The sequence below is a fragment of the Bombus bifarius genome, unplaced genomic scaffold, assembly GCF_011952205.1.
Source record: "Bombus bifarius isolate JDL3187 unplaced genomic scaffold, Bbif_JDL3187 scf7180000008190, whole genome shotgun sequence".
Classification (NCBI taxonomy): domain Eukaryota; kingdom Metazoa; phylum Arthropoda; class Insecta; order Hymenoptera; family Apidae; genus Bombus; species Bombus bifarius.
The window spans coordinates 1083631-1109018 of record NW_022884499.1 but is presented as its reverse complement, the minus strand read 5'-3'; the positions used below and the strand labels follow the sequence as shown (position 1 = coordinate 1109018).

The 25388-nt window shown below is 34.5% G+C and overlaps 1 protein-coding gene across 4 annotated transcripts in view; it reads left to right on the top strand.

The window, feature by feature from the left end:
• The first annotated feature begins 1932 nt into the window (after positions 1–1932).
• LOC117209677 (thrombospondin type-1 domain-containing protein 4-like) overlaps positions 1933–25388 on the top strand; it is a 29630-nt gene continuing 6174 nt past the window's right edge. For 2 of the 4 annotated variants that reach the window (XM_033451930.1, XM_033451928.1), the window contains exons 1-3: positions 1933–2280; positions 9720–10078; positions 24827–24974. In XM_033451930.1, the coding sequence (XP_033307821.1) occupies positions 10037–10078; positions 24827–24974 (190 nt within the window). In that variant the 5' untranslated portion in view covers positions 1933–2280; positions 9720–10036. Of the gene's footprint in view, positions 2281–2417; positions 2603–9719; positions 10079–24826; positions 24975–25388 lie in introns of those variants that run through there. The other 2 variants (XM_033451929.1, XM_033451932.1) reach the window with 2 other exon arrangements.

Here is a 25388-nt window from a genome sequence, read left to right as displayed (position 1 = left end):
AGTAGAAACGAATTTAACCAAGAAAGTGGGGCACTGCCTATTTTTCGATGGAAGAACAAACTATCGAATCGGTTGATTCGCCACGGGCGAGATCACAAAGCACCGGTTCGAGGGATGATACCGATACAATCGATAATATACTTAAATATTTAACGTTATTCACGGACTGGTCTATAACTACGATTACGCGTTATATCCATGTTTTGTATCAACGCGATCTTTTCTTACGACCGGTTGCTCGGTATGCTCCCTTTTTCCTTCAGAGAGTGAGGGAACTAACCACGTTGCATCGAATCGTCGTTTCTCCGTTTCGCGCGATGCATTAGAACCCGGCATTAGAATTACTAGACGCGGTGACATCGGTTTTCGATATTATTGAACGATATTTGTAGAGCCGATTTTCGATGTCACTGAAATGAACGACGTCGATGTAAAAACGAACGTAGTAGGCGTGTATTAAACTCAAGACGATATTTATCGTTCATATTAAGAATTCTCTTATAATTGATAGATATTATAAAAATAAAATTGTTGGTGAACAGTAAGATTACTATAAAAACTGTTGAAAGAATATTTACCATGGAAGTGATCTATAATATCTGTTCGTATTAATTAATGGATATTTGAATGAAATAAAAATGTAATTAGATTAAAATGAAGTTCGAGATATGCAATCGATATTATCCAAACAATCAATGAACTTGTTTACTTATTTAATGAGAAGTCTAAAGTTATTTTATGACTTTGCAAAATTAAACTACTTTCATTTTAAATATTCCCAGAAGTCTTAATTTAAACTTTAAACAAAATCTCCTTAGAAGCAACACATCTTAATTGATTATAGATAATATACTATATATTGATAATATATATTGTAATATATATTGTGATAATATATTGATAATATACAGGTAACTAATTTTTTAAACGTATGTTGCATAGTACGCGGATAAATTGACAAAGCGAAATTCGAGGTCCGATAATTGACTAAGATGTGGAAGGATCTTTCGGTATTTGGTTTCAGCGATGCACGCGTTTTAGTGGGTCGTGGATTATGGAACTAAAATTAGTTAACCCTCCGGTTACCACCTAGTCAGAAGAGTTTACAAAAAAGTCATCGCGACACAACAAACAAGCCGGTTAAACCGACTATATCTTCGTGTAAGCTTCTTTCGCGATAAACAACCATTATAAGGACCACCTAATTCTCTGCTACTTTTACTCCCGATGAGCTGCATCCAGTCGCTCCCCAACGTTAAAAATCCATTATCGAGAAAAGGTACATGCGAAAGAGGACAACGCTGTTTTCTTTCTGTTCTCGTTTGCATCTTGTCACTATAGGATGAGCTGATTAAAGCTAATCTGTCAGTTCTGCATTTAAGCTGTTTGTTTTTAATTTATTATCTTCAATTTTGTTGTGTAGGTCGTCAATCTTTAGTACATAGGTCGTTAAACTATTGGAAACTAACACGCCAGTTACGTTATAACTAAGCTTTGCTAAATCTAAAAAAGAGGATCTAAAAAAAGAGAATAAAAATACATAGTAAACCCGTGATTCAAATAAAAAACAGTAGAAAATCGTTCGGGCTAAAAGGCTTCGTTCTCAACTGCTATTATACGCTTTTAAAAAACTCCATGAGTCAAGCTCTCAAAATTCCATTCCGCTTAATAATTCGCCGATTTCCTCTACCGTTTCGATCCGTGTTACATAGCTCTTAATTGAATTCCGATAAAGCATAGTGATTCAGAAACGTAAGAGGAAGAAAAAGGGCGAAAAAAGAAGAAAAAGGCGCGAAAGAAGAGGCAAACGGAAGGATCGAAAAGAGATGCGATCGGAAGCGTGGTGTGGTCAGGTGACAGACAAAGGTGGAGGCCCCCTAAAGCTGCGTTCATAGAGCAGCGCGAGACACACCGCTGTATAAAGTCGATCCTCCACCGACGGGAGCCGTCAGTTCGGCACGACACCTCTGTAAAGCACGACAGAGAAACTCGTCTCTCGGTATTCTGTAACATGCAGCACGCTACCGTGGCTGCAGCTTCTCATTTTCTCAAAGATCGAGCAACCGATCAGTGCGCATCGTGAACTCCGTACATCGTACTGCACGTCGTTAAATTTTTCGTGAACTTTTCGGCGGGAATAATTTGAAAGAGTGTCGTATGAAAATAAAAAACACGAGTATGAAATAATTAAGTGGTTAAAATTGGTTTAAATCCTGGACAAAATTTTTATTCTTCATCTGTTTGTATAAATTCGCTCGACTGAGAAACAATTCGATGCAGGTGATACTTTGTGTTTTGTGTTGATAACGATCTCTTTTTATAGTTGTTTTATAAAGAATATAATATCATATCTTGTTCTATGAGGAATTTGATGCAACTGAGGCTTAGTGTTTTCCTGACTATTTCATTCATGCTAGACGTTCCATAGGAATTTTAAGATCGACCTAACAGATTGATCTCTTGTATTCGATCTTTTTTTACATTGGGGTTGTGGGGTTGTACCAGATTCTATGTTAGTACATGCTCGACACGATTTTTTTCGTATCGGCTAGCCAACTTGTCACCCGAATCGAATTCTACGGGTACCGTTTAAAGTTCAAAGGTAATCGGATTCCTGTAACAAGTTGGTTTTTATATTTCTGGTCGCTAAGAATTATATTTTATTGTCGAGGAACATCGTTGACAAATTGAACGAACAAGATTAAGATATGTAAAGGATGTGTCAATGAACGTGAGCCATTAAAGAGTCAAATATGTTCCTGAAAAGCGTGCCAGGGCGAAAGAAACGTGACAGAGAATTCCGCGTCCGCTAAACTATGACGTGAACCTCCTTGCTTCTGCCAGACAGCTATAATCTTTTTTCCTCCGCGCCGTCACGGCACCACGAGATTCTTTTTCTATCACAACATACACGGTACAGCTTAAAGCACTTTGTGCCACACAAATCTAAATTTACGGTCCCTTTGACGGCTTCCACAGCTATTTTCGTGGACGAATGCAAGCGGCCTTGACTTTGTGCCCCTCTTCGCACGTGAATTTCGTTCTCACGTCCCGGAAGGCATTACGTTATCACGGTAAAATGTAATTACTAACATTCTCCAACCCACTATAACCCAACTCTCACTTACTTACGTATGGAAAGATTATAATTAATTATCATTCCTCACTAATCACTGAAGGAGTAATAATTATCATAAATTGACTGCTTGTTAATAGAAAGATTAGACCACGGATGTTTATGCATTAATATAAATAAGTTAAAATATGCAAGAATACACAAGAAGTAAGAGTAAGTAATAATTTAGAGAGTAAAATGAATCTGCATTTTTATTCACATTCATGAAAATATGAATTTGCATAAATATCCATTGTCTAGTAAGATTTGGGTAAATATCTAAGTAACTTTTAATACAGAGTTACATTTTTGAAGTTTAAATAATCTTAAGTATTTTCAATAAAACTTCTGTGTTATGCATGTATTTGTTGAAAAATCAATTTCTTTGCTTACTTTTCATTCGATCTCATTGCGATGGAACTTGCATAAATATTAGATGATGCCTTCAAGTATGGTATTTAGTACAGTAACAACGTTTGGATATACAATGACGGAGATGATCGCCTCCCGTACACAATGTGTTAAATTACATCACGTTATAGCGGGTTAACTACTTTGAGCATACTTATTAATAACGTAATTACATAACTATCTTCCCCTTACTCTAGTTTAATTTAACGATCCTACCTTTCTAATGTCTAAATAATTACACTCTTTACAAATATACCATGTAGTTTTATCCGTAATTCAGAACAAAAAAGAAGAAGAATTTAAGATTGATAGAAACTACCCTATTTTGACAACTCTTTCTAATCACGATAAGTTTAGAAGAAAATTAAAAGAAAAATATTTAAGTATGCTCTTAAATTGAATCTGCAGCTAAAGTCTGTTATAAAATCCATAATTTATCCACCATCTCGAAAACGCAAGCAAGTAGCTATCAAATATCACGAAGAAGACCCAGTATCTGTTACATGAGTATTTTGCTCTCTAGAAAATCGGTTTACCCCCGATCTGTCTTTTCACAAACGTGTATTAATAGTTCACGATCCCAGTGGGTCGATAATCGTAAAAATAAACGGTGCTTCGCGTTATACCGACACTTGCGTAAGTACTTACTTACTTAGATCCATTGGAATGGTGCTATTCTTTCTGGTGTGTTTTCGCTGTAATAAAGTAACGCGGTCTCATAAACATCGGTCATGAAAAAATAGACAGCGTAATGAAGAGTAGAAGCTGTTTGACGAGGCTCTACACCACTTTGTAATGTAATTAACACGTAGATTCTAGTTTAATGATGATTATATGAATTAATCTTGTTATTCATCAAAATATATTACACGATATAATAACATAATTAGAAGACAAACTAATGGAATAATTTATTTGAAAATTATAAATTATTTTAATAATTTGAAGAAGTATCGTTGAAGAATCATTATTATTAGATTAAATGGAAAGCTTTTGCATTTTCATCGCGTTAAATACTGTTATATTATATTTACAAGATTGATATGTTACAATCAGGTTTCACAGGAGCTTCGTATTTGGACGTGAAACAATTTTAGAGACGCTGAGTTCTACATAAGTTTTGAATTCTTTATTCTTTCAGTCATGACTTTGTAACAATCTAAATACATAGCAATCGAATGTGAGTATTCTTAAACGTAATTATTTAATTTCTGTTGTTTTAATCATAAAATTTTTGCATTATTAAAGAAATATTTTCAAATTGCTTATGAAATCTTTTAAACTACATGTTGCCAAGATGAATAGAAAAATCTGCTATCAAATTAATGAAAATACATAATTACTTTTGAATTGCTAATCAACTGTAGCACGTTATAACCATCGAACATCTCATCGAAAATGCGGAAACTTTCCGTTTAATTAAATATTTTGTCTTCGTATTACGACATCGTTTGATCGATACTCGGCTCGTTTTCTGAAATATTGCGCCATTAACGTATTCTGTGGCGCCATTTCATTCGAACGACATATAGATACAGCTACCGAATACATGCATAACCCATAATTCATATTCATCCGCAACGCGGCTACTTATCGTGTACTTACAGCGCACTTAACGTACGATATTTAGCTGGTAATAGTCCGTAATTAATGCACGCATACATCGCCACTTAAATAATCAGCTAATAGTTTAATTACACCAAGATCACTGAATGACTAGTTGCAAAATCAACAAAGCGTGTTTTCCGACTCGTTAAACATTCCGTATGAATATTACAAACACAGTGTAACACTTCACAAGTGTTAACCAATATTGTACATAAATGTATAATAATATACATATAAGTAAATATTAAACAATGTTGGACGTAAACAAAGTACCACGCGAGTGTTCATTTAAACTGTTCTCACTTACAAATTTGTTTAACAACTTTCCGGTCGACATTTCTTATTTTTTATTATACCACGGCAATTTATATTTCCTAGCGTCAATATGATCTACACGGTGAATGAATGATTTCAAAACAGATATACAACCATGAATTAATTTCATCAATGGATAAGATACAGCAACACGAAAACGAACAAGTATAAAATACATAAAATAATCTTTCACGAGAAAAGAATCTTACATTTATGGATCGAGCTCATAACTTTTCTATCTCTACTAACCGATTAAACTCGTGTTTACGATATAAATGGCTGAAATTATAACCCACGTAATCTGCTACTCGATCAATTCAATTTTTTCGTGGTCGCCGCGAAAAAAAAGAAAAACGTAAGCGTATCTACCGATTGTACATAATTACACCTGCAATAATTCCGTCTCCTTATTTTCCTCTTGCTTCATAAATTCCACGTGTTGCGTACCCATTGGCCCCACATTCCGCGCCATTTCAATTCCGCAAAATAAACATAAACTAATCCCTTTTGCTCTCGACTGGACCCATAAATTTCACCGCTTGATGCCGTGGCAGCGACACAGCAGCGTGGCGGGAAACGTGCCGGATAAACAATAGATTAAAACAGAGATAATGTAAACCAGGTGTAATTGAGATCGATCTACTGGAACCATCGATGTATGGCGCCAGCCGGGAAAAATCTCGTGCTGCCACGTTGTTGCAGCGGCGTTTAACTTTTCAGCGTGCGATATACACGATCACTCGAAAGTATCCAGACTCTTGTTTATTTTCGACAAGATGTAGTTTAGTTATGAGATTTTATGGATAAATTAAGATGCAATGATTTTGTTCTGTATAATCGTCATACGATGACAATGAAAGTATTCGAACACTTATCACTGAAAATTTTTGTGAATATAGTAAGTGCGTCATATGACACATTTTTCGGATTGCATCAGCACTGTAATAAGAAGACTATCGTGATTATGTTGGTAAAATTTTGAACTATATAGAGTATAACTAACTATATAGAGGTAACAATATATTTATTAAAAGCTCGCAGTTCGTGCAAAATTAGTATACAAATATAATATAATTAAGGATGAAATTAAATTGACTGTTCAAATACTTTGATGATTTTTGCGAAGTGTATGCTTGCAATAGATCTACTGTAACCTATGATACATTTTCGACTTAGTTTTAAATTTTACCAATATAATCGCGATACTTGTGCCTAAATACAGTGTTAATGGAATTTCAAAATCATTAATATAACATGCATAATATATTCATAAAAGCTTTGTATGGTAAGTGTTCGAATACTTTCACGAATCACTGTGTGCAATAATATATAACTGGTAAAATATATTATAGCTATGTTTTTTAATAATCAATTTAGATTTACAGCCTGGCGAGTCCATAAAAAGACAGTAAGTGTTGTTTCTAATGATTAATTGACCATTAATTTGCACACTTTAATACAATTTGCATATTTTTACTATATATTCGTTATTAATATGTAGACTTCGATAAAATGGGTGCTGTTACTATCATGACCAAATTGTCCGGATACTTATGAGCAGTGGTGTATGTAATTCAAAACGAAAGAGACCGATGGAATGTTTGAACCGGTAGAAAAATAATTTTCCACGCGCGGCACGCTTTCAACGGATAATTCTATGTAGGAGAACGATTACGTTCGACAGGTCGACGCACGACTAATATCGATTCCCGTCTAACGCTCACTAACAACTGGAGCATGAAGGCATTATGTGCGTGCGTATACGTACAGGGACTCGAAGGCTTCTTTAATATCCAATTTCCTTCGTGTCGCATCATAACTCGTTTCTCACGATGCAAAATATGTATCTTGATCGTGCGTCGAATCGGAGCTCTTTGGCCATCGGTGAAGTGTTATTTGTGTGTCGTACGTGTGTGCGTCAGGAGTACTCGCGAGTTGGTTTCAATAAAATTTTTATTAGGCGGAATCGAGTTTTCGAGTCGTGGATGGTGTACTTGAGATATAAAGGTATTGATGTAAATGGGACTTTTTATCTTAGAATTTTTTATTGGAGATCGTTTTAATCGACTTTTTTTTCTAATATTTGTAGTTTTATGGTCTAGTTTTCTTGTGAGTTAAATTATGTACATATATTGTTGATTTTGCTGTTTTAATCAGTTTCTTCTGATAAAAATATTATAGCAGTTTGTTTAAGAATATTTAAATTACAATAATATTACTTATATGATACTATAATTTTTCAGATCAATCTAATTATCTTCAGAAAAGAATCAGAAATGGTTAAAGTTTAACGAATTAAATATTGTAGAACAAGTGAAGTAGAAAATTACTCGAGTTAAAACAGACGTATAATTTTAAGTGATGCAAGTATTGCAAAATTAATGAATTTCTTCTTATATCGTTATTTTAGAGTATTTTGTACTTCGTTGCTTGCAAATTCCTCGTACTCCCTCGTACAAATTTTACAACTTCAAATTTCTGAAAAATTTATGATAATTTATTCCCCATTTTTCTTGGACATAAAAGTTTTGGAAAGAAAAAGTCTCGATCGTCTTGAAATGGGAAACGGCAATTCGCTGATAGTGCAGGCTGCATCATCGTCCGGAAATCGAGGACACGACTTAAAAATAGTAGGCGATCCTCCACCCACCTTCGGTGCCATTAAAATATTGTTCAAACGCCGAATATATTTTTTCGGTTGAAATGCGTTCATTCTACAAACGACAGAAACGGCGCCTTTCTTAAAACAATTCTAAAAATAGTCCAGCGATTTCCAACGGAATACTTTATCGTTCCGCTTTCTCGATGAACGGTTCCAAACTTTTTGCCGTTCGTGTTACACGCATTCGACATTAGCATGCGTCAACCTGAATCATCATCAAACCATGCACGTTCACGTTACACATCTAATTATTCTCATTAATGTAATATGTAATACGTAACGAGCTCTGTAACAATCATGTCATTTTTTCCTCTATTTAATCCAATAAAATGGTTCTAATTCTCCTACGAAATAGAGAAATCATTAATAGAATCAAATAATTATTTTTCAAATTTTTCATTTAAAAAATATCTGGCTGAAACGAGCAGGTCACGTATGTACCCTGAACGTTGAAAGTGGCTTGCAATTTTGCGTCAAACGTATTGATCAATCTTGTCAACACGCAGTTTAATTAAACAATTACAAGAGGAACAAAACCTGTCTTGTTCGTTCATGGAGGAAAGTGTAGCGAGAAAACCGGAACGACGAAAAATCGAAAAAGTTCACCGATTTATTGGTTTGACCGATGTAATTACGAGCAAACTATAGATCAAGTGTATCATGCCTCTTTCTATCTGGCCGCGCCACAACCGTTCCCGTGTAAATAATTTCCTTATCCCTGCTATCCTTCTATCCGTGACTCGCGCGGTCGCGTTGATCACAATTTAGATATCAGCGGGGAAATTCCTGCGTGCCTCTCGGATACATGGTAACGCAAGAAACAATAAATAATATCCGCGTACCATAAATCGGTGGAAAAGTTGCATGGAAAATTGCTGACGCCAGAGGTACCCAATAGGCGTAAGAAAGAGCACAGAAACGTAATATAGAGGGAAAAGTAGAAATATTGAGATTCTTGATTAAGGATGAATTATGATGCTGGCGGTTATAATTCTTTATAATGCCAAAACTAACACATTATTTTGGTATAGGATAGAAGATACATAATTCTATTTCTCTAGATATAATTTGCCATTTGTTTTATAAAATACAATTGAAATGTGTAATTGAATACAATAAAAATATGTATGTGTCCCGATTCTTTTAATACGTATTTATTGCTGTACTCCAGAGAACGATACGAAAGTGATATTTTTATATTGATTTTATTATTGTTCTACAAATTTCTGTACTTAGTTTTGCAATATAGCTCTTGTTTCTTCTTTTGATTTCGGTTTATTCGACTTTTGTTTGAAATAAGATATTACCATGTTAGTTTGCTATCCAGATGCATTCCTAAGTATTTTATAACGTTCCTTTGCAGTATAGTTTTACCATTTAGGAATACAGCTGGGACTGTTTGTTCTTTCAACTCGCAAGTAACGTGTTTGAATTTCAATGAGATAATTTGAATTCTATTTTTACGAAACAAAGATCAGGTATCGACAATTTTTGTATTATCCCTAATTACACGTAATGATCTTGATTTTTTTCTGTACAATGTGGCAAAATAGCATAAAGGTAGCAAAAAATTAGTAATAACCATTCATTATCTAATTTTGTTCAAAGATATGAAAACAGAACGAAAGAAAACGTACATCTTGTAAATTATCGTAATAAACGGTTGGATGGTGCAAACGAACAAAAGCGTGTACGAGTGAAACGTAATTACTGTGATTACTGTGATTTCGATGACATTCGAAGAAACAAAAACTGAATCGAAATATCGTGGTGTGGTGCAAAACTATTGGAGTACTCGAAAAATGACAAAGAATTGTTCGCGAAATCATTTCGAAGCTCGTTACGAAGAAAATTAACGAAAAGAAGGTTACGTGGAAAAGAAGATGATACGTGGAGCGTGAACCGCAAGAAAAATATTGTCCAAGATGGATAAAGCTTTCCTGTTCTCTCTATTGATATCTCTGACGGTAAGATCCGAATAATATAATCAAGGAAACGTTTACAATGATTTAACGCATATTAGAATGATTTCTGAGCCAGTTCCAATTTGACTTGAACTTCAATGCCAAACTCGTAGATTAAATTAGTGTGCGGCTATTTGAACTGTCTGTGCGTATATGGAAAGAAAAAAAGGGTGTAAGTGCGGAGGCGGTGTCTTTGAAACCGATTCAAAAGACTCGCTTCTTTGAGCGACGCGTCATCAATTTTTATGGTACTTTTGTAAGCTTGTTTGGTTTTGAAATTAAGGAATAAATTAGTCAGTCAGATGTCTTAATTTCGACGAATATGGACTGGGTTGACAGTAAAAGTTATATTCTTACTCAAATACTTCTTTTTGACATTTAGTTCTTATCTAGAAAAATGGTGAAGGTTAAACTAAAATATTTTACTATTAGAAAGATATTTTAGTTTAACCTTGATTTCTCCAAGAAAATATGCAAAATTAGGACACTATAAAGTGAAGAATCTTTTTTTATCGAGGAATATATTAAAACTGGAATATTGTAAAATAAAAGCTAGATCTTTTTTATGGAATATTTGAACATTCAAGTCTTGTTCATTACTTGTCTATATTATATATTCACAAATCAATATTTTACACTTTTAATCGATATTACTCATAACTAATTTAATTCCTGAACGAATCACGTAGGGGACCGCGAACGACAGTGGCTAATCTCCAGATTGCGCGTGAATATAATAATTTATACGCTGCACAAAAATCGTCGTGCCGGTCGGTCGTCGAAAGTGATTCGTTGAAAGACAAATTACAGGATATCTGGCGCCTCGTGGTTCCAGCTCGTCCACGTTCTCAGCACATGCTGAAAAGCACAACTGCGTAGGGCCCACTTTTTTTTCTTGCCCTTTCTCTTTCTCTTCGATCTTTCCTCTATCTCCGCCTTCTTTTCTTTTTCTTTCTTTATTTTCGTTTCTCTTTTTGGTTCGCTCGAGCCGCGCGAGAAGACCGAAAGAGGCGTCTTTCGTTCTTGTGTCTCGGGGGCTTACCACCACGGGCCAATAAAAAGTATCACACGGCCGTGTCTCGTTCGTGTCACGATGATAAGAGTGACTCTTTTTAGGAAGCATCTCTTTATTCGTGCGTGTCACCAAAATTCGTTGAAAGCGTGTCGGTGTATTTCTTCCTGACACTGTCGAGAGGCAGCCTCGAAAGAGTAGGAGTTTCTCTCCCGGCTTTCTTCCGAGCTTCCTCATCTCTATGTTTAAAACGGATCCGCTGAGACGCTCGTAAATTCATTTCTCGAGGAAAACGATTTTGTTCCCACCGCTCCCTTTTTTCGATCCATTTTTGTTTGGTCAAGAGTTAGTGAGCACCATAGAAAAATACAGAAATGAAATGATACGCGTTTAAAGTCTCTCTTCTTAGTCACATAGAGTGTTAAAAAAAGATAATCCGAAGATTTATATACAGGCTTGTAAAAATAGACGATGCTACGTTATTACGAATGTTCTAAATGGGTTAAATGTTTCATTATTTTTATTAAATGTGAAACGAGATTTACGCGAACTCGAGTAACTTAAAGTAACTTAAAGTGTCGTAAAACGCAGCGACTCGGCAATTCCTTTCTCCTAGTGTGTAGTTTATAATAGCAGGTAATTTGGAATACGAAACAAATTTCATGCATTTTCAAGCGGTCGTAGGCGACACGGGACGCGTCCAGCAAATCGGCCAGGCGTGTTTCGTAAATTCAGTAATGTTTTTCGCATCGAGTAGCTAATGAATCGTTGCTGGCGTTAGTCGTTAGTTTAATCATCGTTATTATTATCATTTACACGGTCTAACGAGACCTCGTTGTCGCCGAAAAGATAAATAGTCGTCGCGTACGCCTTTAATGAACGGTTGTATTTCAAAATTACAAAGAATATATCGTTGCTTCGCCAGGGACCCGTTTAAACCGGTTTTTTCGTGTCCATTAGGAACTATGACGAATAAAGTGACGATCGTGGAACATATATTGGCGGGACGAGCCTCGGTTTTACGTAAAACACAGATAAATCCTAAATAACAAAGTAGTATGAGTCAGAAATGGTCCGGCATCGCGTTCATCGCACGTAAGAGTTGTTGAGTTCGAATAAAACTAAGAGAATATTTATATGGTATGAATATCCTCATGGAGATAAAAGAGGTAGGGCGTCAGCTTTATGAGAATAAAGGCGCCATGTCGTGAAGGAAAAATGAGAACCGATTAACGAAGTTATTTATTGCTTTACAATTTTACCACTCTCTCGTTGATTATCATAAAAGATGCATAAATCTTGCGCTATGTCAATCAAACTTTAAGCTACTGCCTTAACATAGTTTTTAATAAATATGGAAACAGGTTAGAAATCAATGGTATAAAGAAGTATATCCTTTCTCACTTTCAACATCGTTCTACTGTCTTATCATATCTTATTAAAATGTTACCAATCATCAAGATAATCGTTCTAATTTAACGCATGACTACTTTGATACTGTATCGTTCATTTATTATCTATTTGAAAGCAGTTCTCGGCTGTTCAAAGCTTCTGAGAAACTATGTCAGACCAAACGTCATCTTCATCAACATGTATAATAAATCCATCGCAAATCTGGTATTTTTGTACTTACGATTAATCAACGTTTCTTGAGAAATATTGTTATATGATGCGAATCACGTTGATTACTGAGTCGAAATAGGACTGATCTAGGATAAAGACACCGGCGATGTTTGCCTAACGATTGATCATAAAGAAAATGATGACAAGCTACCCTCCGTTGAGAAAACAAGATGTTCTTTTATTTATTGGCGTCCGTGTGTCGTAAATTACGCTGTTTAATTGTGACGGGCGTTGATTTTTCTCCTTCCTTTGATGAGCCAAAACCTGTCTGTATTGCCCAAGGTCTGTCTAAGAAGTACCACGTTGTGTGAAACGCATTCCATCCGTTAAATCTTCAGCGTAACACATATTCCTAGACCGACCCAATAACACATTGTAACAGATTCGAACTGCTCTTATGAGAAAACAATATTATCCTTGATCCAAATTTATCGGTTAAATCTCGTTCGTGTGACATTCCTGAGGTTAAAGATCGTTCATCAATCATGAGAATCGGAATCCATCACGTTGCGCCCACGTTGCTGCTGAAGGTGGCCTGTGATATTCAAGAGACGCGTCTTCTTCAGGGTGTTTTAGAGTTATTGTAAAGTGTCTTTTCGTAGAATGCGTTGGAGTTGACGTTTTAGGTGTTGGAGGATGTTACGTTTGATTTTTCTTTGTACAGGAACCCCTTTATGGATAGCTGAAAGTAGCCTTTTGAAAAAGTGGTCTATTGATATTGGAGGATTAATTTGCATGGAATTTTTTTGACAATTTAAGCGGAAAAAGGATTTGGAAATCTTATTTATTTCCTTGTAAATAGGTAGGTTTTTTCATTTAATCCAAATTTGTCAATTCTGGAATTAAAATCTTCTTAGAATGAAACTGTCACAGTTTCTTTATTTATTGTTTATTTTTTTTTAATAATTTATGCATTGAAAAATTGTTTAGGTGAAAGGCAGAATATATTTAACCTTCTTCGAATGCTAAATTTATGTTTGAAGCAATTTTCCAAATTCATATAAGGATAATTAGATTCGTATAATATTAGATTATAAATTAAGCAAATATCTTGATTATTTAGGATCACAAGAGATTCTGATATCCTTATTACGATATAAACCGTCTTATAGCCAATTTCTTTCTTTTTAATATGGTTGAGAATCGACAATAAAACTTCAAACTCAGAAGAAACGACATTTTATATGGACAAACTTAATAATAGTAATATAACGTATAAGGAAACTTCATGATCATTGTAACTATATTTAACGTTGATGAGTTGAAAGACTTCATCTAATCAATATATCTAAGATAAATAAATTGCACACGAAGTGATAGTTTAATAGAACGAATTAAAAACATAAAATATCATCTGTCATGGATGAGTTGAATATGATACATTCAGGAAATTTGTTGTCTCTGAATATTTCCTCGTTTTCGTGACAGAGGACAGGCAGAAGACGCACTCTGAGGCCAAGGTTTTGTAATAAATTACAAATATACCATAGCTTCCCGCAAACATTTTACTTGCAAAACTATCTTTTCCTTCCTTGTCGTCAGATGTAAAACGATTGCGATATATACAAGAAATTTTTTTATAGCATTTTTATAATCAACGTGAACGTTGTGAATTCTAATCCTTCAGATATATTTCAGGATAATTAATTTACGTAAACATTGCTACACGATCATAAAACTCTTTTAAACTGGGAAGAGGTTTAATAACTCTATAATCTTATGATAATTTGCGTCATTATTGCATTGTATAATTTCATGATAATTTCTTGTATTATGAATAAATTTATACTTTTATATTTAGTAATAAGTAAATAATTAGCTTCAGTCTTGATGTACCTAATTTCTAAATTAAATTTTCCTCCATTCGACACACGATGATCATTTTGCTCTTACGCGCACGTTTTCTCGACTGACAGTAAGAAGATATTTATTCATGGGCTATCACTTTCCTGTCTCGTCTCTGTCCCAACGTTATGACACGCGCTTAGTGCAGGGTCACGATCGCGCAGGTTACAATCATTGGACTTCTATTGCTCGTCGACCACGTGTCATAAGCTACTCGAGTCTCCATTGACTGTTTTCACATAATTCTTCATATTCTTCGTGAGAATTTTTCAATATTCCGTCTTTCTATATAGATTTATTAATTACATCTTGATAATTTTTAATAATACAATTCTTACAATTTTCATTTTTCTTGAAACAGTACCGTCCTATTTAATTAAATTACTAATTAATAAATAAAATATACGCAAAATATTAAATCGAAAAGGGTTTAAAAATTTGAGAAACAACAACATGCAAGCTGTCAAACGTTAATTCATTAGGAGCCTCTAGACTACTATTGCTATTACTGTAACCATCAGAGTATTACATTGAATATCTAAAATATTACACGTTCAAGTCCAATATCTAGATTTAATTAATACCAGAGATACATACTAATTTCTGCAGATTATGCTCATAGCTAGAAACAGTTCAATAATATTTTAGTATCCGATTACCTATACAAGACCTTCCTCGATTATGCAGCCATGTCTTTTCACTCGTTAAGTATGCAACTCAAGCTTGCACAAGAGATTATGATTAAATAAAAAATCGACTCGTTATTTCAGGAATCCGATACACACATCTTGCGCGCGAATAAATTCAACTAAATACATTCTAACACTAGAATTTACAAAGGCAGGTATCAAAGATAATTACTTTAAATATTTTGTGTTTAATAATAATTGTGTTTAGTATAACTAGCCAGCAAATATAAGCAATAACCTTTCCCAAAAAAACATTTTTATTTAAAAAAATATATGCTATTCTACATAACTTGAGAGCAGTTCTAATATCTTAAATAAATAAAATATTTATGCATCATGATACGTATTATTTTATGGACAAACACTTACGGGCAATAGTGTATTTCATTTGTAGTTTCCAGTAACAATTTCTATCGTCGAGGGAATGGTTTCTACGACGATGTCCGACTTCGCGATGACGATGCACGTGACCGCGCTTATTCGCCGGCTATCGGTTCTGCTTTCGCGTCTCATCCCTTTCTCATCTGGCGCATTACGAAGCGTGCACGCGTAACCGGCGCCAGCAAGCAGGTTGCAAACGCCTCGAGTTTCATTGCTCGCGCCAAGTGGAAGGATCGACGAGCGGGCGAGAAGAGCGAGACGTTTAGACGCACCTCTCGGCGCGCTTCGCCTTGTCGGACCACCGTGAAAAAGCATTTCGAATTCGCCGCGGAATCCGGTCTTATCGAGAAAAGTCAATTATATCCGGCGCGAGGAACTGGTTGAGAGGCGCGAAAAGAAGGATGGAATTCCTCAAATGATGAAATGTTTCTACAAATGTTCGATGTAAGGTTATGTCAATTCAAAGATTTAAGAGAATAACGACATTTCAAAATACTTTGCTTCATTTTCTTGGTTATTTTATAAATAGATTAATTTTATTCATCTCATCAATTGTACTACAATTTCACTTTTTAGAGTAATTTATTTGAGATAAAAGTAATACAGAAAATTAAAAATAAAACATTAAGTATGCATTGTTTTCGTAATCGGTGATGTATGTGGCGTAGTATTGATTACTTAATTTGTTTTCGATAAACGTAGATATGCTAGGAAAATTGGAAACAAAGGAGTTGTAGATTAGTACAATCTATTGGATATAAAATGAGCACGAAACGAGTATGGTTGCGTAATTGGTATGTTATTCGTTACCTAATTTATTTAAGATAAACGTAGATATATAATAAAAAAATTTGAAATAACAAATTTAATATGCAGATATTTGCGTTATTAGTACCAGGAAATAATTGAACGTCAGCACGTTTATGTCAATCTTATCAGTATAAAATACGTGTGTATTGGTTAAATAAGGAAACAGCTTTCTGAACTGCATTACTGGACCACTTTAGTAACCGGTTTGTCTTGAAAACTTCTTATATTAAAATTGCGCCTACTACAATGAAGTTGTAGGATGTAGTCAAAAATTACTTATGAGATATTGTTGAGAATATAATGGGATAATTTATTACGAAATGAACTAGAAATGTTTGTTGCTATAATAATTATATATAATAAATGTTGTGTAATATGTTACATGATAACAAGGTCTTCATTACGATAATGTGTAACTAGTACCAGTCTCTATTCTCAGGAGAAATTCTTCCTTCAACCTGTTGCTAAACTAAGGATCTAAATAATATAATTATATATTCTCATATTATTTATTCAATGATATATGGTATATAATAAAACTCTTTTTTCGCTATTATACTATTTTACCTATCTATTACATAAAATTAGATATATACATATATTAAATTATTAGGTATCATATTAAATTATAAAATAATACTTCCTACACTTCAAAACTGAATTTTATATTTAGAATTGATCATTTAATTTCTCGGCTCCTTTAATTAACTACATTCACCATCCACGACATAACACTACTAAAATTTCATAGGTTATCATTTTCCCAATTTTTTACCATTATTCAAGAATTCGTTATTAATTATGGTAAGTTGCACAAAGATTCATACATTCAAATATTTAAGAAACTTTTAGTTAACTGTAACATTTTATCTTGATAAACGTTCTTAAATCGATCCTTATTGAAAAACCAGGGAGAGATAAACGATGCAAATTTATCTATCGGAAGTAGACAGGTGACACTAAGTGTGAGCGAGTCAGACTTTCGTATTTCACTGTGGACACGATAAATGGCGTCACGATGATCGGCACCGATAACGCATAGCATGAGAATCGAGTTCGACGTTTATTCTTGTTGCGTTATTTTGGTAGACACTAGAACGGTTTAATCCTCATCGTCGTGGATCCGAAGCATAATGCCGAACCTGCAGGGTTCCTCGTAGAACCACGATGATTCATCAGGCCCTTTTGAAACCGATTATTAATTAGCTGCTTATCTTAATGACCGCACAACTTTCGACCCTCTTTTTTGTATTTATAATATCCATTACGATGTATGACACATCATGACACTTTATATGAAATATTTGCAAGAAGTAGAAAGTATGATTTCTCTACAATCTTCCTTGGAAAGTAACCCTATATTAAACCAATATTCAAATGAAGCAAAATCTCAAGTTCATATCACCTTCATAAGCAATATTCGAATTGCGAATCTACAATCTTAAAACAGGTCAAATTTTAGCAACGAAGTCAAGGCGTTGGAACAGTGTTCGAACCAAGAAATCCATAAATTTAATTTTTTATTCGAACGTATCTTCTTCAAATGTGTTTCTTAGAAATACACTTCGTAGCGAAAAAGATTTAAGAAATAGACAGACATATCTCATCATAGAATGATGCTCTATTTTTACGTGACCAGTCTACTAATACGAGTAACCTACTAAATCTAACGATTTTAACGTGGTTAGCATAGCTTGCGTTTAATTAACTCGTAATTGAAAGATGCGTCTCACCACCGTGTATAGAACGATGATAAAAATACTCGTAGCATTGTGAACCATACAGAAGCCTTGATTTTCACGTGAATCAAATCTGCACACGTGGTTCCTGAAACGAACGGGTACAAGGTACACGTGAACGCAAACTGCTTTATCGTAGTGTAAACACCTGGTGTGGCCTCGTATGCGCCGCTTGTAAATGTTGCTCGAGAGAATTACGGCTCGCTTATTACAAGTTAACGGGCACGACGTAATTTAATGTGCTTTAACACCTCCACGGATTTATGCTACCCGCTGCATGTGACTGTACAAATGCATATGCGTGTATTTTTCTAAAAGTATCGCGAAACCTTGTGACACGTGTGCGTTACGTATGTACACGCATATAGAACTATGTGGCGTATTGTGGCTTCGTCGTTTATTTCAAGTCACTACCGCTACGCCATAAATCTTGATGTAACATTTTTGGTCGTGTAACGAATGGCTGATCCGTAAAGTTTGGAAATTAACGAATAGTATGGATGTGCGATTCTCTAGCGATGAAGTATCGTGGAATTCTGTATGAAAAATACTTTGCCTGATAGAGAGGGGGAAAGAAAGAAAGGAAGTTTAATTCTGTGCACTGTGATTTGAAGTTTCTTATTTTTATATGCAAATTAATGCTTTCTTTGGATGATAAGAAAAATTCAGCTGTGTGTATCACGATTTTTTTAAATTTTAGTCGCCATTGTATTCTTCCAAAACTTTTTTCGTGGTTTTTCTAATCTTCCTCAATCTGAATGATAAGGGTGTTGTCTTCTTTCCTACTGCGATTTAGTGTAAAAGGTATAGTGATAAGAAAAAAAAAGAAGAATGAAGATGGAAATTCAATTCCATATGTTACTTTTAGAAACTTTTATAAAATCAAAAAATGTGAAATAAAAGGAGTCACTTTACAAAAAGTTTAAAGAGCAGTCTCTTCGAAAGAAAGTATCTGAACACGATACTGTACCGATCGAGTCTTTCGAATGACTTATTGCGTTTTCTAGTCTAGCGCGTAGTTCGTTACGTAATTAAGGGATTCCATAAATTTCTTCATAACCATAATCCCACGGAGATGTTTGTAAATCAAGGCCGTTGTCATAAATACAAATCCGAGATAACGATCGACCAGAGATAACATTAAGATCCGGTGTTCGTGCGCATTACGCCTGACCCTTGTTGTTAATATCGAGGTAATCGAGGGACCTGTTTCACGTGGTTTGACATTATCGAACGGTAATCGAGAAAGGTCCGCGCCACTCGCATTGTTCCCTTCTACACCCTGGCCGATGCATAAATTCGCTCATGCGATATTCATACAATTAACATCAAGCAGTGGCCAAGGTGTAGCATATAAGCGGCGAAGTAACTTGACATTCATCCTGGGTTAATCCAATCAAAGAGTCGAGGAGTGTCAGTTAGGGCGCGGCTTTATATGCACGTTACTGATTAGCTTTTACTGAAAAAAATAAGTGTCGCGCTACAACGGAATAGCGTCGCGTTCAGCTCTAGCGGATATCAAGGACGTAGACATTAGACGTCGCTAGAAAACGAACTGACAGTCAGAAGAGCTTTTTCAATCGTTTAATTTTATAGGCAGTTGTTTCATGTGAAGTTTGATATTTGTTTGATGTGCGACCCTCTCAGAAGCAAAACCTACCAATTTCAATTTTTATTAATTTCTCAATTTCATTGCATAAGTACAAAGATTCATGTCAGCTTCGATCCTATAAACTGAGTATTGTTAAATGTAAATCATGTACAGTATTTTGATAATATGATATATTATATCCGTCATATGATACAGTATTACAGTAATGAAATTTTTAGTTTGATTTATAAATTACTTTCTTAAAAATCTCAAATTGATCGATATCAGAGTGTTAGTGAATTTTCCGATTTCATTATCCAGTTATCGAATGACTTGACTTTAAAACCGAATCACAAATGACTTGCTACTTGTAAGTTTATTTGTTATAAGAAGATATTATAAACAGATAATCACAAATTCCTTGATAAATTTAAAAAGAGGTAGTTCTAATGTACATATAATCAATTTACTCTATTCTTCAATTGACAAAATAGATCACTATGATATCTACACCGCTTAAATTTCAATTTACAAGAAATGGCTCATAAAAGCCACCGATATAAAGTTACAGTAATATGATTAAATTCGGCAGGAAAATAAATAATCAACAACAAATTAAATTCATAACTAGATCTCATAAACTAGATATATCTATCCCTTCATAAAATTCCATTAAGGCATCGATAAACGTCCAGTATCATTCCTAGCTTGCCGGCGAGATCGACGCATTCCCAAATTGCGAAACTGCGTACCGAAATAGAACCAAATTTTCAAGAAAGCCATCAGAGCACTATTAATCGTCCAATCAAATAGTGGTAATAGATACGGAGTTCCAGATCCGACCTGAATCACCATCGAAGCACTTGCTCATACGTGGCCATGTGGTCTTCGCTGTAATTTATACTCGTCTTTCGCGTCCCATATACCGATTCTACGCCCATGCAACATTAATCCCACGTACGGAGACTAAAAGCAATTTAACATACAATCCCTTATCATCTTAATCTTCTGTAACTTCATCAACCACGAGATAGAAAACATTCGTGCGTATACAATCACAAATATGTGCAGTCACAATATCCTTCGAATTTCCTTTCGCAACGTTATTTTCAACTTATTGATACCCCACCTACTGACAAACAGAAATTACGTCCTTACTGTAGTATACAACGTGCACAGGAATAGAGAGACTCCTTCTAAGAAATCATTGCAATTTTTCTTTCTACGCTTGATCAAAGTCGCAAATAACAGAGACGTTTACGAGACACGAATATTAATCGTATCCGCCACGGTGCAACCCGAGAGTTATAAATCTACGCACAATCCTTTTACTTACTAAGGCTTTTTAGTTTTTCTGTGTGGTTATTGTTAGAAATATTAATTTTGATTTATGCGTTTTACATTACCAGTTATGACAAATGATAAAGTTCTAACAAATTTTTTAAGATCAAAGAAAAGATTAATCGTAAGAAATTATAGATTAATCAAATGAATATGATACTTACGAAAAGATATTAATCATTAGCAAAATCAATGTGAAAGGATCTCTGTCTTGATCCTGTTTGGCATTAATCGTGTAGAGTAGCAAAATACTTTATTGAAGATCTAAACTTTACTTAAGACTCCAATCCTGCAAATCTTTTTTAATACAGAATCAAATATATTTTATACAGTATATTGAAATAAGAATTTATGTCTATGTTACAATCCCTCTTTTCGATTTTTCACGTTTATCGGAATAAGAATTAATATTGGATCGCCGAAGTACATTTCGATTCGATATACATCCGTAACCTTTCTCTATCTTTCATACTTTCCATTTTCGATAATTTATCCTTCCAGAACCTCTCAGGTTTTTCGGCGAAAAACTTTTCAGTACGATCTTTCATGTCGACCAAATTTCTTAAAAGTCGGAATGAACTTTCCGGGTAACTCAATATATTTGCCCGTACTCAACATATAAATAAAATACCGCTGATATTGCCTTTATTGTACAAAACTTTAAATCAGAATGAAATCTATAAATAATTTAGTTATAAGTATAATCAAAGCGGTTAGCAGTCCTAAGATAGCAATCGGTGTAGTTATTCGATACTTTAATTTATGACCCGCTATGCTTATTCTACATGCCAACCTTGTTGGATCTCTATACGCATGCTACAGAATGCATTTTTACATTGTAAATTTACACGAGTATCTACTCTAAATGTATTATTGTGAAACTGTTTTGTTAAAATTCCATAACCTTTAATTTGCGTCTCGCATTCCAGCCAACATCGCATGTATATAGTAAACGAACGAGGTGACACATCCAAGTATGCACAATTGTTAAACACATCAAAATACAATAATTGCTATAGGTCGCTATATGATCTTATATCGCAACTTGAGACCTCTGATAATGAGTCACATAACGTTAAACGATTAACATTATACGTCAGCTGACGTGAAGCAACCTCCACAACCAACATAATATATGAAACAAGATTTTCTTAGCCAAGTATGTAATAATATTCAATTACCATTCCCCTCAAGTACATATTATCAGTTTTCTAGAAAAATTATATATATCAATAATCACCAGTCTTGTAATATCTGTGGAAATTCATAATAGAAATGAGCTACTTAATAAAATAGAGGTGTTATATGTGTAATTATCTAATAAAACATCTTTAAAAAAAAGAATTCTACAATCCAAAATAGGGTTGTTTCAGCTCTTCTGTGCATAGTGAGTTATAATCCATAAACAATATTTTTTTAAACTTTCAAAATTTAAATATTATTAATACTAAGGCTATCAGAGTTGAGAAAATGATAAATTGCAATGTTTCATAAAAATTCACAAGTTTACGATCATGCATCCTCGGTGGTGTAAATGATCTTTAAAATATATCGATAAAAGTTCTTTTCCTTCTATTATACATTTTTCTCACTCATCATTTTGATTTCCAGGTAAAAAATAAAAAATGGGTAAAAAATTCTTTTATTACTGAATCATTGAGTAATTAATAATTTCTTGCATTAATTTGAGTTCCTTGAGAAATTTATTTTTCTCATTCACGTCTTCCACTAAACCTATATGAACAAGACGCAGTCAGTCGTTTCTTTAATAAAAGCATTATACATTCGAAACACCATAACTCAAAGGAGCTTCGAATAACCACTTTTGCCTTTTCGATCGTTACGTTCGGATCGCCCACGAAGCGATCCACGATTTCCGGTGCACTCGACACGTCGCGATTCAGAGGCCAAACGACAAAGTGCAGCTGGCTTTCGGACACACGCGGAGGAACGCGACGTAGCTAAATTTATGCCGTGACAGCCATAATTTCACGACGGTTTTACACGTCCAAACACGTGTCCTGGCACGCGTGTTGTGACTTACTAATTCGCGTCGCGGACTCACATTTGAAATCTTCGATTCGATCACGAAACTCTTGTTTGTACAGACGACACGCTAAGTACTCACGTGTGCAAACACTGTTTCTGTTTTTACTAATTGTTCCCTAAGAATAGTTCGTTGAGTGACCAGCAGCGACTGGCAATCAAATAAATTCGTGATATAGAGACATCTCCGATTGCATGGGCGGACAAATGGTTATCCATAGCAGCAGAACGAATTTCGTTTAACTAATGGGACTCTACCGAATACTCTGTGTTTAATGATATTAATGATTTCCTTAACTTTCACTGGCATTTTCAGTTTTCATTTTCAACTGATATTCTTAGATCTAAATGATCCATAAGAGCTTAAGGTTAATTATATCAATTAATACTTTTATGTATTTGATTTTAACCCTTTTAGGGTCGGATTTCTTTTAAACTGTGGAAAAATTTCATTTTATCCATTATTAATAATAGAAGCACATCTTTCCTGATATTTTCGTAAAGAAGTCATAACACACTTCAAATCGGTTTAATTTTACCGAAAGGAAATATATTTATCATTTAGTTAATTAAGAACTTGTCAAAGTAGAATAATTAAACATTTTATATTCTTCGCTAAAAATTTCCATGCTATCCAACCCGTATATAAAATTTAAATCGAAATTATGTAATCGGAAATACAACCATCTATGGCTCAACGATATTACCTAAAAGGACTAACGAGATCTTATTAGAATTAATTTAATTGTTCTCCTTAATGAAGTTTTCAAGATTGTCGTTATCTTGTGTACATTCTATTTTAGAAAGCAAGAACAAAGAACGCAGCAAGTAGCTTTTACAGACCTGCTCTTTTTAGAAAATATATATATAGTCGTTGAATAAGGGAGGCTTAATGTATTTGTCTGGCAAATCGTATTTATTCTCTGACTCACAGAAAGAGTTAAAGAAAACTTCTTATAAAATGTTCTTTATTATCTCCTAACCGTTGTCTTTTTATTGGATCTTTATCGTTGCTTCTGAAAAGTCTGTCGAATATTTTGCGCTGAATACGAAAAGAGTCGAGCTCGTAGTATTTATAGACAATGAACCTGCATGTTGCTTCGTGAAAAAAAAACCAAAAAAATATCGAGTTCAGAGTCATGGTACGAGCCCAGCCCGACAATAAAAGCCAAAAGATATTTATCACGAGTACCAATGTATTGCAATGCAAGCAATGTGCCTGACAAAACGAGCGTAACGTTTTCCATTATTTTTGTTAGCACAATCTGATTGCTTCCTCGTCGAGAGCGTACAAACGTGTTATTACTTCCGTGTCATTCCTGCTTCCCTCCGACAATGTTGTGCTTTGTCGCTTTCTGATCAATTTTGTTACAAGGTGCTGTACTCGAAAGCTAATGAAAGTAAAACAAAATAACATTACGTTGTTTATATCACTATATAACTAGACTGTGACGCTTCCCATTCATCGCTTTAACGTATTCAAATACTATTATTCCAATTCCAAAGAGTTATTCAAATGCACTCCAAGATTTATTATATACATGTATTATGTAATAAATATTCAGAATATAAAATATAATAACTAAAGATTTAGTCGTGTTACAATTGATTTACTAAAAATATTTCAAAGAATTGCAATATGCGATACTGATTAATCTGCATCTGTATCTGTAGTGTTTCTGGAGTTTCTGCGGCGGACACTTAATCGACGGGATTTTCACGGAGCCGACCTTGGAACGGGGTTACAACTTGGTGGCCACGGTTCCCCGAGGTGCTGTAGTTCTGAACGTGACACAGTTACGTCATACGGAGAATTATTTGGGTAAGACATCATATATTTATCGTGCGGCGCATCATGTTACAAAAATACTCGGATGTCTCTGTAACAAGAGAAAATCTTCATTTATCACAATTTTAACAAGAAGATAAATCGTAATTTATAAAACGTACGGAAGTTCGACAACAATGGCGTGAAAGTGCCACACGGTGTAATATAACGAGGTTATAAAGGACAATAAAGTGGAGCAAAGACGAAAGCATATAACAAGAAGAAATAATAAAAGAGGAGAGAACACGAACGATAGTTACACGGAATATTGGATCAGTCTGATAGCGTGGAATCTCGTTCGTGTACAACAAAATGATTCTAATGAAGTGTGCCAGTAAGCAAATAGTCGTGGCGATTGTTCGCGATTGCGAGCAATCAGCTGCGCCTGTCCGCGATCCCTCTTTATTG